Source organism: Enoplosus armatus, chromosome 8 (genome assembly GCF_043641665.1).
Source record: "Enoplosus armatus isolate fEnoArm2 chromosome 8, fEnoArm2.hap1, whole genome shotgun sequence".
Lineage (NCBI taxonomy): Eukaryota > Metazoa > Chordata > Actinopteri > Centrarchiformes > Enoplosidae > Enoplosus > Enoplosus armatus.
In genome coordinates, this window is record NC_092187.1 from 10437781 (window position 1) to 10453455 (window position 15675).

The 15675-nt window shown below is 40.3% G+C and overlaps 2 protein-coding genes across 2 annotated transcripts; one reads left to right on the top strand and one right to left on the bottom strand.

Moving 5' to 3' along the window:
- The first annotated feature begins 1952 nt into the window (after positions 1-1952).
- Positions 1953-5285, top strand: masp2 (MBL associated serine protease 2). Its single transcript, XM_070909812.1, has 6 exons — positions 1953-1960; positions 2034-2256; positions 2344-2521; positions 3336-3467; positions 4692-4888; positions 5112-5285. Exons 1-6 carry the CDS (start codon positions 1953-1955, stop codon positions 5283-5285), a joined length of 912 nt encoding a protein of 303 aa, XP_070765913.1.
- Positions 5286-6771: 1486 nt separating this feature from the next.
- Positions 6772-14724, bottom strand: dffa (DNA fragmentation factor, alpha polypeptide). Its single transcript, XM_070910423.1, has 6 exons — positions 14562-14724; positions 13105-13263; positions 12838-12992; positions 11648-11852; positions 10533-10660; positions 6772-9938 (listed from the first exon to the last, which is right to left on the bottom strand). Exons 1-6 carry the CDS (start codon positions 14653-14655, stop codon positions 9732-9734), a joined length of 948 nt encoding a protein of 315 aa, XP_070766524.1. The 5' UTR covers positions 14656-14724; the 3' UTR covers positions 6772-9731.
- Between the last annotated feature and the right edge of the window lie 951 nt (positions 14725-15675).

Consider the following 15675-nt stretch of genomic DNA (forward strand, 5'->3'; position numbering starts at 1 on the left):
TGAAAGTCTAAAGAACCACTATCGGCCCCTGGAGGCTGCAGTGTTCATCCCACAATAATGTCCTTGCACAAATATATAAGAAAATATATAAGGAGCAGTTTCAACTCCAAGGGCACTGACCCTTTACAATTAGAATTTTTTAATCTGTAGGAACAGTAAGTCTACGTGGCCAAAAGTTTAGAACAGTCTGTCATTCCCTTTGTAAAACAGCACATATTCTTTTGTGAGGGAGTTTAAGGAAGATCTCTCTGTACAAAAGAGTAAAACTGGGTGGGATGCCTTTAAAGCAATTGTGCAAAAGGCACTTGAGGCAAAAAAGAAAGAGTTTGTCAATATGTTTGAAGTGTTATGAGGGGTGATGCAGCTCCTTGGAGGGTACACCTAAGTGGAAAAGGCAAGGATCTCTCTCTATATTCACCTTTATCCCACTGAGTTCTCTGGAAATAAATCCCTATGGGCTTGAAATTAATTTACACTCCCAGAGGCAACGTAAATAAGACCCTGGGTCTGAATGACGCATAGAGCATAAATGCCACAATCATTATTCATTATTTCTTTTTTATAATGAAGTTACATTTTCCAGGAATGCTTTGTTTAGTGTCAGAGGGTGTCATTTCTGTGAGTGGCAGCTGGATGATATCCAAGAGGAGAACATCTGCGATCAGTACAGACTCCACTGAGGCTCAACACCCCATAAGCCCACAATGGGGGGAAAAGGAAAAGGTTATGGCACCATTTAAAAAGAGTACCATCAGGGAGGTCATCAAGAGGAATTAACATTGATGTGTATGTGGATAATTATTGTAATTCACTTCAAAAACTAGCCATTAGTGCTTTAGCATTAGGGAAAATGGAGGTTGGTTGTTACAAGCTTACTTATCGACAACTGTTGCTGGTTGAAAGGCCCCATCACTTCTGAATGACATCAATACACATATTCAAACAGACAACATGAATTCATTATAAAAGCCTTTACAATGAAGTCTGACCTCAAAGCATTTGGCACAGTGCAGACAAAAAAAGAAAAACATGATGCAACCTGGTTTCATTCACTGGGGAACTGATGTTGATGTACCACTGACTGTTTTCGCCCCTGATACAGTAATTATGGTAAATGGACTGCACTTTTATACCGTAACGGGCAAAGCGCTTTATAATTTGCACCCATTCACACACACCAATGGCAACAGAGCTGCCATGCAATCTGGGGTTAAGTGTTTTACCCAAGGACACTTGGCATGTGGACATGTGGACAGGAGAAGCCAGGGATTGAACCGCCAACCCTGTGCTTAGTGGACGACCCACTCTACCTCCTGACCCCTTTTGTTGAGGTGCAAACAAAAGGGCCGGGCTGGTAAATGTATTTATTTTTCTGAGGCTTTTAAATAACAATAATGAGAGCAGTGTCTGAAATAATTGGCGGCATGAGTCTTGTTCGATCAGCATCCCTGTCCAAAGAAGTTTCACAAATGTGATACAGGTGATAGGTGGTCCATTTTTATGAATATATTTTAATTAAAGATTTTTAATTTGTTGTGTTTACTCAACTTTTACCAATCAAAGGAGGCAAAAACTATAGAATAAGGGTCTAAATGGTGTTTTTTGTTTTATTTAGTTTGATGATTTGGACAACCAAGTGATGTGTTATCAGTCTTCCTTTCTGTGTTTGGTGAATTCAATGAATTATAAGGAAATAATAGTGTCATATTCATCTGATCATTTCCCATTTGTAAATGATGATTTGAAAAAGAGTTTAACGGAATAAGAATGAAAAATTATTCTGACATTCATCAGTTTTATAGATTTCTGTGACCGAGGGAGGAGGGGAATTATGACACTGTCTCACTTTGTTTACCTAAATGTCAGCCGGCCAGCCGGGTTCATTTACCCTCGGATCACTGAGAGTGAACCATTCCAAAACACGCAAAATATTTGGGGACTGTTAGGCCAACATGAGCAGGTGAGTGTCAGTTTGCATTTATTTGTGCAAAATAATCCTTGAAACTGCTGCAATCACACCTAATTTTGCCCAGTGGGTGCCGTGTATTTGTCCTGTTTTCCCTCCTCCATGTCTCGCTGAGTGTGGAGATGACAGGGTTATATGGTAGCTTCACCTCCCCCAACTTCCCGCAGCAATACCCTGACAACCAGCACATAGTGTGGAACATCACTGTCCCAGATGGCCACAGGGTCAAACTCTACTTCAGCCACTTCAGTGTGGAACCCTCAAACCAGTGTGAATATGACTACATTCAGGTACATGTTGGAGAAACTCTGACTCCCATTATGTGCGCTGGAGTTTGTAACTTGCTTACTAAAAGGCCTCTGACCTTGTCAAACCAGGTTTTGGCAGAGGGGAATGAAACCTTGCGGTTCTGCGGTGAGGAAGAGAAGAACTTTGAAAGCACCCCGAGGAACACCGTCATCCTGTCAGCCGGGAACCTCATGTCAGTGGTCTTTAGGAGTGACTACTCTAACGAGGGCCGATTCACCGGCTTCCAAGCATTTTACACCTCAGAAGGTGATGCAGAATAGTGACATTTGTTGCCCAGAAGGCAGATACATTTTTGGCAGCTTTAATCACACCCAGCAATGTGTAGTGGAGTCTCTAGAGAAATAATAGCAGGATTACACCATCACAGGTGCATACAGTAATGTTCTAAAATTAAGAGAAAGAAAGAGGAAAGACTATAAACAACATCACAGTAGTGACAAAACAATGGCACACAATGGGATTAAGTGCAATATAATTAACAAGAAGGCACTTAATTTACATATAACTATGGGCTTATCCAAATGAAATAACACAGTTAATTTGAAAGTAGATTGGCACTTTAAATAGTAGTTTGACAAATACTTCTTCAACTATCATTACAGACCCTCTTTTATTATTTTCCAGTTACTTCTGAGATTAAAGCGTTGATGACTCTTAAGTTAAAAAATAGCCTGTCTGCAATTTGTGTTTTCATGCAGTTAATACCTTTCCAATTTATACCCTTGTTTTAATTGGATGTAACGATCACACCTCACAGCCTGCTGCAGCACCTTTGTTTTAACTGTTTCTTCAACGTCTGGTCATTATTTAGTTTCTGCAAATTGATGTCACAATTTTGTGTGAGCTAAAGTTAAGACTCATTTAGTGTCTGTAAAAGCTGTGGTGACGCACACTCCAGAAAGATGCACAGAAAAAAAGGTTATCCGTAATACATTATCTGAGGTTACAAGACATTCCTATTTAGACAATTCCACTTTCCCCATTTAAAGTATGTTCATGGGTGGAAAAATACATATTTATTGAGTTTTGTTTCACTCCCTAACCTTTCTATCGCTAACAGACATCAATGAGTGTCTGTCCAAGATAGATGGGGAGAGAGTGTGTGATCATTTTTGCCACAATTACATCGGTGGATATTACTGCATGTGCAGACAAGGATACCTTCTCCATGTCAACAAAAGATCCTGCACAGGTAAGAGGCATGTTCATCTGAGCTCAGCCAAAGTGAGTCAAAAGCTGTATATGTGTGGTGCAGTGTTAAGGGCTTGGCACACAGCGTGTGATTGTATATTGGTCTCTGTAAATACGGTATATGGTGTTTCTAAAGCTAAATGTACTGCTGCTCAGCTCCCTCATTACCAGACACAGCAGTTATTGATGGCAATAAAGCAAAGCAATTTCCATTAGTGCGCATTAACTTCTGTTTTATGTATTTTCTTCAACATATTTCAATTCCACAGCATTTGTTGGTGATGTCACCAAATAATGACAAAATCTTTCAGTTGACGCATTTTGTCGACGTGGTATTGAGATGTTCGTGAAAACAATCAAAATACAAAATCTTGCTCATTTCAGACTTTGCAGGAAGGGTGGATAAGAAGAGGGTTCAGATTGCTGGGTTGTAAGCTTGCAACTACCCTGAATTATTGGAGGAGAAAGCCCTTGGTCTTTCAAAATGTTCTCAATATTTCACAGTACTGCAGAACAAATCTTCAACATTTTCACACAGGGCACACAGTTGATAGTGTCCTCGATTGGATTTCATTCCATCATAACTGGCCTGTGCTGACTAATTTCAGGCTGAAAAGGCATACTGATGCATAAAGTAGTTGATCTCTGCCAGCTGGTGTATGGCAGGGTTAATTACTGTCGATTCCTCAGGGAAAAGCAACTTCAAAATGGCATTAAAAATTGATACCTGTGTGCGGCGCTAATAGTGTACTGACACTGGGTAATTAATCACAATTACCAGTTGATGTGCCTTAAATTATTATTCTTTGCCAGAGGAAAAATGGTGACAAAACAAATCATGCAATGAATAGGCAAAAATGATTATCTGCCTACAGATTGTACTAATTATATGAATTACAGCAACTCAGCCTCTTTGCAATACTCATTTGTTTTTGTCTGTAACAACATCTGTACACTTGCCGGGGCAATAATGCAAACCCAAATGAATCCCATCATTTATGATGCCAGGGAATGTCTCAATTGATACAGAAAAATGATTTTCTTCTTATCAAAATACTTGTTTCATAGCCGGTACTTTAATCCATAAAGCAGTTGCAGGCACATCATGTATTCAAAGTATTCAAATTAACATACAAGGTATTTGAACACTGAGGACTGGAAAAATATCTAAAACATGCCTCAAAACACCCATGTTTGGATGGGATTTTAATCATCTTCCATATAGTGCCATGCCAGAACCAGGTGCTGACCTCGCTGTCTGGGGTTCTGACCAGTCTGGGCTACCCAAGTCCCTACCCACCCATGAGCCAGTGTGAGCACACCATCCGTCTGCCGGAGGGCTACAGAATAATCCTGGACTTCCTGGAACCCTTTGATGTCGAGGGACACCCAGATGTCCCCTGTCCATACGACATGCTGAAGGTTAGTCACGTGACTTCAGAACATAACACACACAGGGAGATAAATGAGCAATGTATTCCTCCTCATGCTTGCGGAGGCAGTTTGTTACCGACTTGTCCTCCCTGGGTGATATACTGTATGGCCATGCCGTTTCCTGCATATTTAAGTTTGGCTGGACATAAACCAGTCAGGCGTTTAATGAATCAACATCTCTGTCTCTCAATTGGTGTTCCCCTTTTACAAGATTTCAACCGCTGGACAAGAGTATGGACCCTTCTGCGGACCAACGCCACCAGGTCGCATCGACACAGGAAGTTACCAAGTGCATGTTGCGTTCAGATCCGACGCTAGTGGGAAAAACAAGGGATGGAAGATCCAGTACACCAGTACCAAGGCGGAATCCCTCACTTTAACTTAAGACTGATGGCTTGTTGATATGAACAATATATGTGTAGTACACACTATCTGAACATTTTACTTTTACATTGTGGCAACTTAACTTGCTTGTAATGAAGCTTGGATATTGTGTTCGACCATGAGGCTAGAAGAAGCATTATCTTTTTGATACCTTGGTAGGACATTGTGAGACTGGTGCTACAATGATGCTCTCAAAATTCATTGATTTTATCTAATTAATATAATCTAATTGTCATTGTTTTATTTCTTTGTTTGGTGAGATGCTACTATAATCTCAGCTGCACAATCCTCTTTTAAGGTGTTATCTTGTTTTGTTACTTGAGCGAATAAAGGACTCAAAAGACACTGACTTTTTAGACATTAAAAAAACAAAAAACAATTATTCATTAAAATACTGTAAATGTTTTGTGACCATAACATACAACCTGAAGCCACGTGTGATCAAAGAAGCATTTGTATAAGAAAGAAAAAAGTATTGCTCCAAGTACTGTAGCTGAATGCAAACCGTTCTGCTCTTTTCTAGCTAAAGACAGAAATGCATTTTAATACTCGGGCAGAATTAATAAATAAATTCAGTGAAGTATCCTGGAAGTCAGTCTGGCCTAAGAAGCGGTGAACACTAGTCGTTTAACCTTCATACATTATGCAGCTTGTTCTCAGCAATCTCAGCTCTACACCTCTATCAAAACAGTCATAATAGGGTTCTTCAGTCCCGTGAAATTGCCTCTCATTTGACACTCTTGCATTCACTCAGTAACATTTCCTCCATCTGCGCCCCACAAGTGGAGCAAAAGAGCACGCCTGAATGTGAGAAAGAAACGCACTAGTGTGTTTTTTTCCCGCTTGTTGTCTCTTGCAATTAGGCCAACGCCACTTTTCTGTGAACTCTTGACCTTTTTTAAAACCTTATTGTGTTGACTTTGACTGAACTGGACTTTGAAGGCCACCACGACTTAGCAAGGCGAGGTTCGTGCTGACCCATGCATCACCTTGGCATTTGCAACCCAACAGAATCATAAGGTCTTAGGTGGACATGTGTTCTCTGAAAGTCATCCAACCACATAGGATGAGGTTTGTTTTCAGCGCGCCCAGACAGTCCTCGGGGCAAGTGGGTGCTAACGGAGAAAACCTGCAGTTGTTACCTGAGCACTGTTAACTCATAATCTAATCCACCAAGACACCAAGACATAGTGTGACACATGATGCACTCACTTCTAACTGTTGGAGCCAATTCTACAGGAATTACGCACACCATGAAACCCATTAACCAACTGTTGGAAAATATCTAGCAGCAGCATGCAGCCAATAGGCTTGCAGCAAATATGCTAACCTCTTTTTTTTTTTTTAGCTATCTGTTTTTTTGTTATTGTTAATAATGTTTCTGACTATGGAAAAGCATTCATTAATCAGTATTTTAGGTTACCTCACTACACAATGCCCATTTGATATTTATTAATAAATAAAAAAGTGGGACAACGGCACTGTCAAAGGTTTGAGGGCTAGTTTATTTTAGAAAATCCCTCCTACCACCATTCAACATGTTTATAAAAGGCACCTTAAATCACGTCACACTGTACAGTCTTAATACAACTTCCCCTTGTAAGATTTGTCGTACATGTTTAAATTAAATACAAAACGGTGAATGTGTTGGGGGAACTCACACGTCCTCCTTTCAAATCTGACAGGATTATAAACGGCAGAGTGACAGGTTACTTTTAGGGAAACCGCGTGATGAACTGAGGCTTTAGCTTTGTGCCGTACACAGACACCATACTGAGTAAATGGGACATCTTTATGAAAGCCCCCACTTTTTCCCGTATCTAATATTAAAGTACAAGCCGGTAGTGACATCTCAATCTCCCCACAATGCAAAAAAGATGATCCTTCTGCAAATCCACCATCATTTGTGTTCAAGAGACAGATGATGAGACGACAGGCATGACAAAGGCTATCTTCTACGTGACCTATGAGTCACACAGACGTGCACACATTGTACACACACCGTCTTATCAGACAGCCACAAGAGCGATACATAACTTCAATAATAGACTATTATAGATGGTCTTAAATGAACTCTCGTCCACGTAACTCAAAGATGAAGCTACAATATGTCATTCTTACCCATAATGTGTTCAGTGAGGCTAGCAAGTATGAAGTAATTTACATCTTATCTTGTCTGACTCTTTATTGTAAGAATGATGAATTGGTTTGTGTACCGCATTCAAATAGATTTAATTACTCACGCAAAGTTAGCTTTCATACAAGTATATTTGGTCGAGGTCAGCATTTGCATAGATCTCAGAAATAATGTTAAAACTCTCAGCGTGATCCTGCCTCCAGTTTCTGTCTGCACCCCATGTCACTCTAGAGTGGTGCTGTACAAGTTACTTGTGTAATATTATGGTATTCCTACCATTCATTCTCCCATGTACAGATTCCCTAAATGGTCACACATCATTTCACAACTGTGCTACAAAATGAGAGATGAGATGAGATGAAAATACCACATTTAGGCAAGTGCGTATTTATAAAAATATTTATGTTCCCTACAGGGAAACCTGTTCACAAAATATTTTAGCGTTTTCATCACAAGTTAGAAATTGCTCGACATTAAGAGTCTGCTAGTGGTCTTTAAAACTGATTGGAAAGCTATGGAACTGTAGTGGAAACATAACATTTGTCTCTTTTTGCTGGGAAGACAACAAGCAGGAGCAAGTTATGAGGCACAGGTCGTCAGCTGATTGCAATTAGAAAACACTGCTAGTCCTTCCCAAAAGATCCCCTATACAAAGATGTAAATGTAATTTCAGTGATAGCACATGTAAATTATTAATTAACAGACACAATATAATCTATTTTGTCACGCACTAGGTAGAGAAATCCACAGGGTCACTTCTCAAAGTGTATATCTGACCTAAGTTTCTAAAGTAAAATGCAGTATAGGCTGAGTGTTTAAGGGGGAACAGAACGTAAACATAACGTAAACAATAACACTGGGAAGCTGATTCAACAGCAACAGTTTATCTATAAAACCTTAAAGCAATAATCTCACATTTTTGGAAATATGAGTTAGATCAGAAGATTGATATCACTCTAATATCTGTTCGCTACATATGAAGCAGCAGCATAAAAACTAGAAATGGGCGAACGGCTAGCCCTGCTCTGTCCATAGGTTACACAATCCAACTACTAGCACTCCTAAAGCTCATTAGGTAACATGTTATGTGCTGTATCTCGTTTGTTTCATCGAACAAAAAAGTGCAAAGCGACAAATCGTGATTTTACAGGGGTTTAAGTGCGGGACTATTTCTTGGCCGAGTGTATCTTCTTAGAATCTTGTCTTGTCAGTGAGGTTGCCAGGCAACCAGCAGAGACTACAGGAAGACATAAGGTATTAATTATAGCTGATGTGCAGCAGTTAGTTGGGGCCGGGCATTTTGAGGAGGAAGACGAAAGAGGAAAAGGAGGAAGACAAATGAGAAACACAGGAGGGTCCATCCTTCATCCTATCATTAAACCTTGAAGTCTTGTGTCTCTAATTCAAACAGCACAATGCCTGAGTAGGTATAAGCATGTTAATTCTACATCACCCAGGGCTCGAACTCACAACCTTAGACAACCAGTGTCAAATTCTGTTATCAAGGTAGAATTCTGAGAATTTGTGTACTTCGTCTAGACAACAGAGAGATGTCTATAATTTATTTCTTTACAAAGATTGATTGGTCCATGAGACAAACTGATCTGACTTAAAGATGCTCCATTTCCATTGATTGCAATAGTTACTACACTACTAATTTTGTCATTTACTTTCATAAACATTCGAGATTTATTTAGCGAGAAGAGGAAGTTATGCACAGGGCCGAACCCATGTGCAAAATTGTGTTTAATGAGAGGAGAAGAAGACTTTTGTGAGATTATGAGGTGCTGTCAAATGGCAGAATTTGTTACCTTTGGACAGAGCCAGGCTAACTGTTTCCCCATTTCAAGCCTTTATGCTAAGCTAAGCTAAGCTAAGCTCCAGCTTCACATTGAACAGACAGACACGGGAGTGGCATTGATCGTCTCAAGTAACTCTCAGCAAGAAAGCGAATAAGCTTATTTCCCAAAATGTCTAACTATTTAAGTTTCACATGGATGTGTTTATCTGTGATTATTTTCACAGCATGGCACTCATCAAAATAAGGAGCCAATAGAAAGCTCATGGCAGTGGTTAATGCCAGCATGTCTTTGATAAACATGACTTGTGCAAATCACTCTGCTTCTTCTTGAGGCAAAAGCGTTCAAGTGGTTTGCAAGTTTTACAAAATGATGCTAGCGTCAACATCATTAACATTCATGGATTCCAGCATTATGGATATTATCAATAACACAAGGTGAATCCCATCCCACTGACCCTGAGGCAGGTAGTGTGAATTCTTATCAGTCTCTGCTCAGGTGAAGCCTCTGCCTAGTTGCCGCCTTGGCCTGGCGTTTCTACGCCCTCCTCTGCGCTCTTCTCACTGTCCTGTGTGTTGGTCCTGATGGACTGCACAGCCTGAACCTGCTGGAGACGTCCGGCCAGCTCGGCTTCGCAGGCCTGAAGCAGCGCAAATGTCCTCGCTCTGTCCCAGCCCAGAACCTGCTCCATAGCTTCCACCCCTCTGGTCACTACCATCTAACAAGACACATGGAAGAGGCTTCATTTCAAACACTGGAAATGTGAACATGTGAGACTTTATACTGACTTACCATTTTTAGATACACATAAATCCTACCATTTGTGTAGCTGGTAATGTTAGTGGTGTTGGCGTTTTGGACTGAATTAAACTGAACTGTGCTTGTAATATTTTGCCCTCTTTGTGAATGCAAATGAGGGGGGACAAAATCTTTCACTTGCATTGTAGCTGAAGTAAATACCCTCTGAATTATACAACAGAACTGTGTTACTAATAAAGTGTGGATGTGTTGTGTCAGGGCTTGCTGTTTTACGTTTTATAATTGCTTCATTATTTTCACAGCTGCTTCTTAGACTCGTATGTTACAGCGTAAGCCTTGTGTGAGTAGGAATGACATAAGAATATGATCAAGTATACGGCAGTTGGTTGCTCACGTCTGTCTAAATCTACTGTATAAACTTCTTAGGAAGTTCTAAGAAAGACTGAATCCTCTGAGGCATTTGCAATTATAGACATTATAAAAGGTCAAATTTAGGGAATTTTCATCTGCAGAGGTTTTGAGGCAGACTGGATCAGTGGTGTGAGTGGACTACCTGCAGGTCTTCAGTGGAGAGTCGGGTCTCTGGGCTTGTTTTGCCTTTCAGGACCATCAGTGTCCTGGAGATGAATCCAGAGGCAGAGTCCACCTCCATCCCGTCTGGCACATCCACGTTTCCAGCCCCTGACACAGTAAGATGGGTTCTCTTTCAGGATCATTTGTCGCATAAGGGTTTAGTAATAATAGATCACTACAGGCGGTGGGATTATTCAGCAGCAACAATGGTTCCATCTAGTGACCAAAAGGCACAAGCACAGCTCTTATGAGCCACCTAAATACTATCAGCAAGTGTTGCCACTGAAATATATAAGAAAAATAACATGTTAAGAAATAATATCTACAGTTGTTTTGATCACATGTATTTTTTATTTAAAAAGCTTTTGTTTCAAGTAGAATTCTTCCTGTTTGGTTCATTTTCTGGTCAGGTTTTGTCACTGACGTCCCTTGTCCACAGAACAAGCAGTTTTTGGGTCACAGGATAATATGCATTATTTTGCTGGATATGGTATGCTTATTGATCACAGATTTTGATTAGATTTTCTTTTAGAATAGAGGAAGATATATGGGAACCTCTGGCATTTTCAAACTCGTAGATTTATATTATTTTTTACAAATAAATGTTGCATTACTATTATAAAATCGAATAAATCTAAACAATAACAATACAATAAAGATTAAAAACAAACGAAAGAAAGAGAGAGTTAGATATTACATAGCATTTTTATGTCATCAACTGGCTCTTGAGGGCTACTTGAGACTTTCTATTTAACAGACTATGGGCTCTTCAAAAGACGCTGCTATAGATTTGCAGAGGCAAAGGCGACTATCTCTGAAAATTACAGCAGATTGTCCTTAAAAGTATGGCCGTGAAATACTCTTTAAAGTTTCTGTAGAGTTTCTTTAACACAACTGAAATACATAAACGAAAATGACTTTCTAACCAAGACGTAGCATCTTATCACATAGTTTATATTGTGTCAAAAAGCCACAATATATACTACGAAACCTCTTGAGAGGGAAAGCCAAGAATGAAATGTCCCATATCTTTATTTTCAAGAACTACTTCCAAATTGTAAAAATGAGAACCACCACATGATGACACAGCCGTACCTTCCTGGCTGGGCTGGCTTGGCTCATCCTGCTGTCCGTGCTCTTTCTCCACAGCTTTGAGGTAGAGCTGAAGCAACTCCTTGGACTGCCTCTCCTCCTCTCGTCTGTCCAAAACCCTCTGCAGTGTCTCCTGGAGGTCCTCTGCCTTCTTCTCTTGGAAGCCCAGAGCAGAGGCTAGCTCAGGGCAGGAGGCATCCACTAAGGTCTGGAACAGCAGGTGACACTTTGAGAACACTACAGGATGTTTATGTGGTGCACCACCAACAAATAATGGAACAAAACATAGAAGGAATGAACAGCGAAGCTAAAAGTAAAGCACATAAAGACCTTTTCAAAAAATATATATATTTTGATTATTGAAGATTGCAAGAGTTCACCTTTAGGTTTTTCACAGTCTATGGTGGCCTAAAACACACTGAATTAAGTGCAGAAGTCATTAAGACGAGATGGAAAATATTACACTGTGAACTTGACCAACTAAAGGAGGAAAGACAGAGCTTCCTGCCATAAGAGAAAAGTTGTATATTTTAGGATTTAAAAAAAAGGAAAATAGGATAAGACCAGTCTTACTATATTTCTTTATTGTTGTAAATAAATCCTATGAAAAGACCAAATACTTTCTGTCTTCCATACCCCGTCTGTGACACTCAGATCCAATCCCATAGTTCCTACTGACGACATAAATCTTTTAAAAATGGGTGACAAATCTATAGTTTCATTTTTGAAGTGATTCCCTAAAGCGGCTGGACAATGTAGTTTTTAGCAAACGAGTGCATTTGTCTATTTCTTAGCTGTGGACAGTGTGTGCGACTAATAATAAACAACAGTGCGCATGTTCATCATGATGACGAAACATGTCACCCAGTGTGACAGTGTGGCTCACTGATGTGTTTTTACAACAGAGGTCCACAGCGAAAAAGAAAAGTTATATCAGGCTTTGGCCACACAGACAATATTTGTTACTAGGATCCATTATTGTGGGAATCCACGGAATTTGTTGACAACAAGAAAAAGCCAGAATATTACCAGTCTTATCCTTTAACAGGACAAAGATAAGAAAAGCTGATGGTGACAACTGAGGAAAGTGGTTTTCAAGTAGTACCATTTCCTTATTGTTTCTCACCAGTGCATGCTGTGATAGGCGCAGCAGGAAACACCGTTGGTGACATATGGTGGAATAATGTTGGTACCTGTAAGTCTGCCTCAGACATGAGGATGATGCTGGCAAGGTCCTGCTTTAGCTGCTGAGCCAGGTCCCACCAGGGTGCTGCAACACTGGACGTGTCCACAGTGTCGGCCTCCAGAATCACAGAATCCCGGGCCATCCAGGCCGTGCCACCATCAACTGCAATGAAAAGTAAATTAGTACCAAAACACAAGGCTGTGCATTTCATGTTAAAATGATAAGTATCAGTCCAGATTGTAGACAAATCTCAGACAGAAATAAATCTGCTTACTCTTGCGACCTGGAGACCATGTCTCTTTTTCATGCAACAGCATGAACTTTGTGTTTGAGGGTAAACACAAAAAGTAGGCCTGATCCTCTACTATCGTCCCATCCTCCTCGAGGACCACTGTGACCGGGTCATCGGAGCTGAACCCGAGAAACTCACATCCTTTGGGAAGAACAGAGAAATGACAGACTTAACAGATCTTATGAGTGCCACAGATAATTGATACTCTGAAATACTTGGCCATAAAGCCATACTGCATAACAAAACAATCAGGACAACCAGCCTCAAGATCGTATATAAGCTAAATGTTTTAGGCAGTAATAACTCACACACTAGCTGATCATTGGCTGATTCAAGCAAACACCAATGACTTCTGTACTTCAAACAAGGCAATCCATTTAAGCTGTCACCTCGTCTTTCATCACAGCTGTTCCCATTTGTCAAACAATTTGAGTAGTTGTCAGTGATAAATCTATATATTTCAGTAATGTGTCTGATGGATTTGCCTCTGGCAGGGTTGGGTGTGGTCCCCACTGTATCTTTAGTGTGATTTCTGAATTCACATGTGAAGCATCCTGGTGAGCAGAACCATGACTGCCAAATACAAATGAAACCTCCTGGCGCAATTATTGTTTCAACTTCACAACCAATTTTCTTTTAATCACCAGCAGGTTTAATAGAGCAAAACTGAGCTGCAACACTACCTCTGTATTTTTATTGTATTTATGCACTGTATGCCTGAGACCATTTACATGCTACATAAATCAGGAATGCCTAATGCCTGTGACTACACATTTGGTTGTAACTGATTACTTTATATGAAGGTCAAAATTGTGATGTTGCTCATGGAAGTTTTTCAAAGGACAACAGTCCTGCCAGGATTTTACCAAGATCAAAAATACATCTATATTTCCAAGATGTGGGTGGTTGACACAAACTTGTTGTCCCGGTAGACCCCCACTGTTACATATCTAAAATACAGACTTTAAGCACAGCTACTAATGAACAGAAACCTTGAAGGAATGAGCAGGACAGGAGGGAGGTCTTGCCTGACTTTTCATGTTTAGCTCCTGCAAGTTTGGACACGATGGAAATGTTGCTACACACAGGCTCGTTCGTGATCAAGACAGATAAGTTAAGCTTAAAACAGCAAAATCACCATGGCAGGAATGTCAGCGGCCGATCAACACTGCTGATCATTGTCCATCACAACTTTTGTGTTTCACTTTCACACACAGCACCCTTTCCGTTTGGCAAAACACAGACAGATACAAGTGAAGACGACCGCTAAATACAGTAATCAAAATATAGGACTTCTTAAGACTGGAATTCGCTTTAATGTCATTTCTCTGAATCAGCATCGCGTCGCTTTTTTTTTTTTATTTAAATAGACGCCTTACAATTATACAGTCACTTCTCCGGACACATTATCAGGTTAAAGCCAGTCTGTGATAACTCACCTTTTACCTTCAGCTCGTCTAAGGAGGGAACTACCAACCCATATGATGTTTGTCGTGTGAAATTGCACACCTTACACGGTTTCCTATCTGTCATTCTGGACTTTATGTGGAGACACGTATTTTTTAATCGTATTTTTATCACTGACAAATACAAACAGCACCTCTCGCCTTCACCACTGTCTCGTCTTTCGAATGCGGAACCGCCGCGGTGGCTTCTTCTTCTTCTCCTTCTTGGATGTTTAGCGGCAGCGGCATGCTCAGTGTTGCATTACTGCCATCTTCTGGAGCTGGTTAACTACTACACTGTCCAGTTTGTCTGATTTTTCCCGTCACTCCTCTTCCAGCTCACTCCAGTATGCTCTGTAATCCTGCTTCTGTTAGCCCTGATCTTTTCATTTCTTCCATCATGTCCCCTCTCTCTCTGATATATATTTCCTGCAACTAAATCTGAACTAAATATTTTGAATTGAATGTAAATATCTTGCCCTTATCTCCTGATCCCAGTGCTGTTGGCACTCTTTATTGATTTTCTTCCATACAATGCCCCTTCTCTCTGATTTTGAAAGTGTAATACACATGTCTATGTGTTCTTTTTTGTTTGGCTAGTTTGTCCACTCTCTCATTGCCCAATAATGCCCATATGAGCAGGAACCCAGGTGAATGTGACCTCAGTGTTTCATTACTCTTGAGAGTATTGCCATGATATTGATTTATTTCTTGACTTAATTTGAAGTAATTCCAAATCTACCAATAGAGTTTCTAGTAACCACACAGGCAATGTGGACCATATCATAGTTGGTATACTCTCTTGCTGCTGCATTTCCTGTCCAGCTGCAAAACTTGGTGTTGTCCCAGTAGGTCTGCAGCACTTTTTAGTTGGGTGCCTATGTCCATGACTTCTCAAATCCATCTAATAGTTTTCTGCATAAACACAGTGGCATTTCTCCTGTCTCAGCTTTTAGGGTACACACAGGTTAAGTTCATACTGTTACATACATCATGCAAGATGGCCTGGATCACATCTACCCCCCCACCCCCAAGTACAGTTTTTTTATGCGGATCCATAAAATACTAATCTAATTAAAACACCAGGGGCTCCGGGCAAAATCTAATC

Bases quoted from the DNA above. Each gene is read 5' to 3' on its own strand.
- dffa (XM_070910423.1), bottom strand. From the start codon at position 14,655: ATGACAGATAGGAAACCGTGTAAGGTGTGCAATTTCACACGACAAACA. The intron at 13,264-14,561 runs GTGAGTTATCAC...TTCTTCCCAAAG, and splicing joins AGACGAGCTGAAGGTAAAAG to GATGTGAGTTTCTCGGGTTC. The intron at 9,939-10,532 runs GTAGTCCACTCA...GTGTCTTGTTAG, and splicing joins TCTCCACTGAAGACCTGCAG to ATGGTAGTGACCAGAGGGGT.
- masp2 (XM_070909812.1), top strand. The intron at 2,257-2,343 runs GTACATGTTGGA...TTGTCAAACCAG, and splicing joins GTGAATATGACTACATTCAG to GTTTTGGCAGAGGGGAATGA. The intron at 4,889-5,111 runs GTTAGTCACGTG...CCCTTTTACAAG, and splicing joins GTCCATACGACATGCTGAAG to ATTTCAACCGCTGGACAAGA.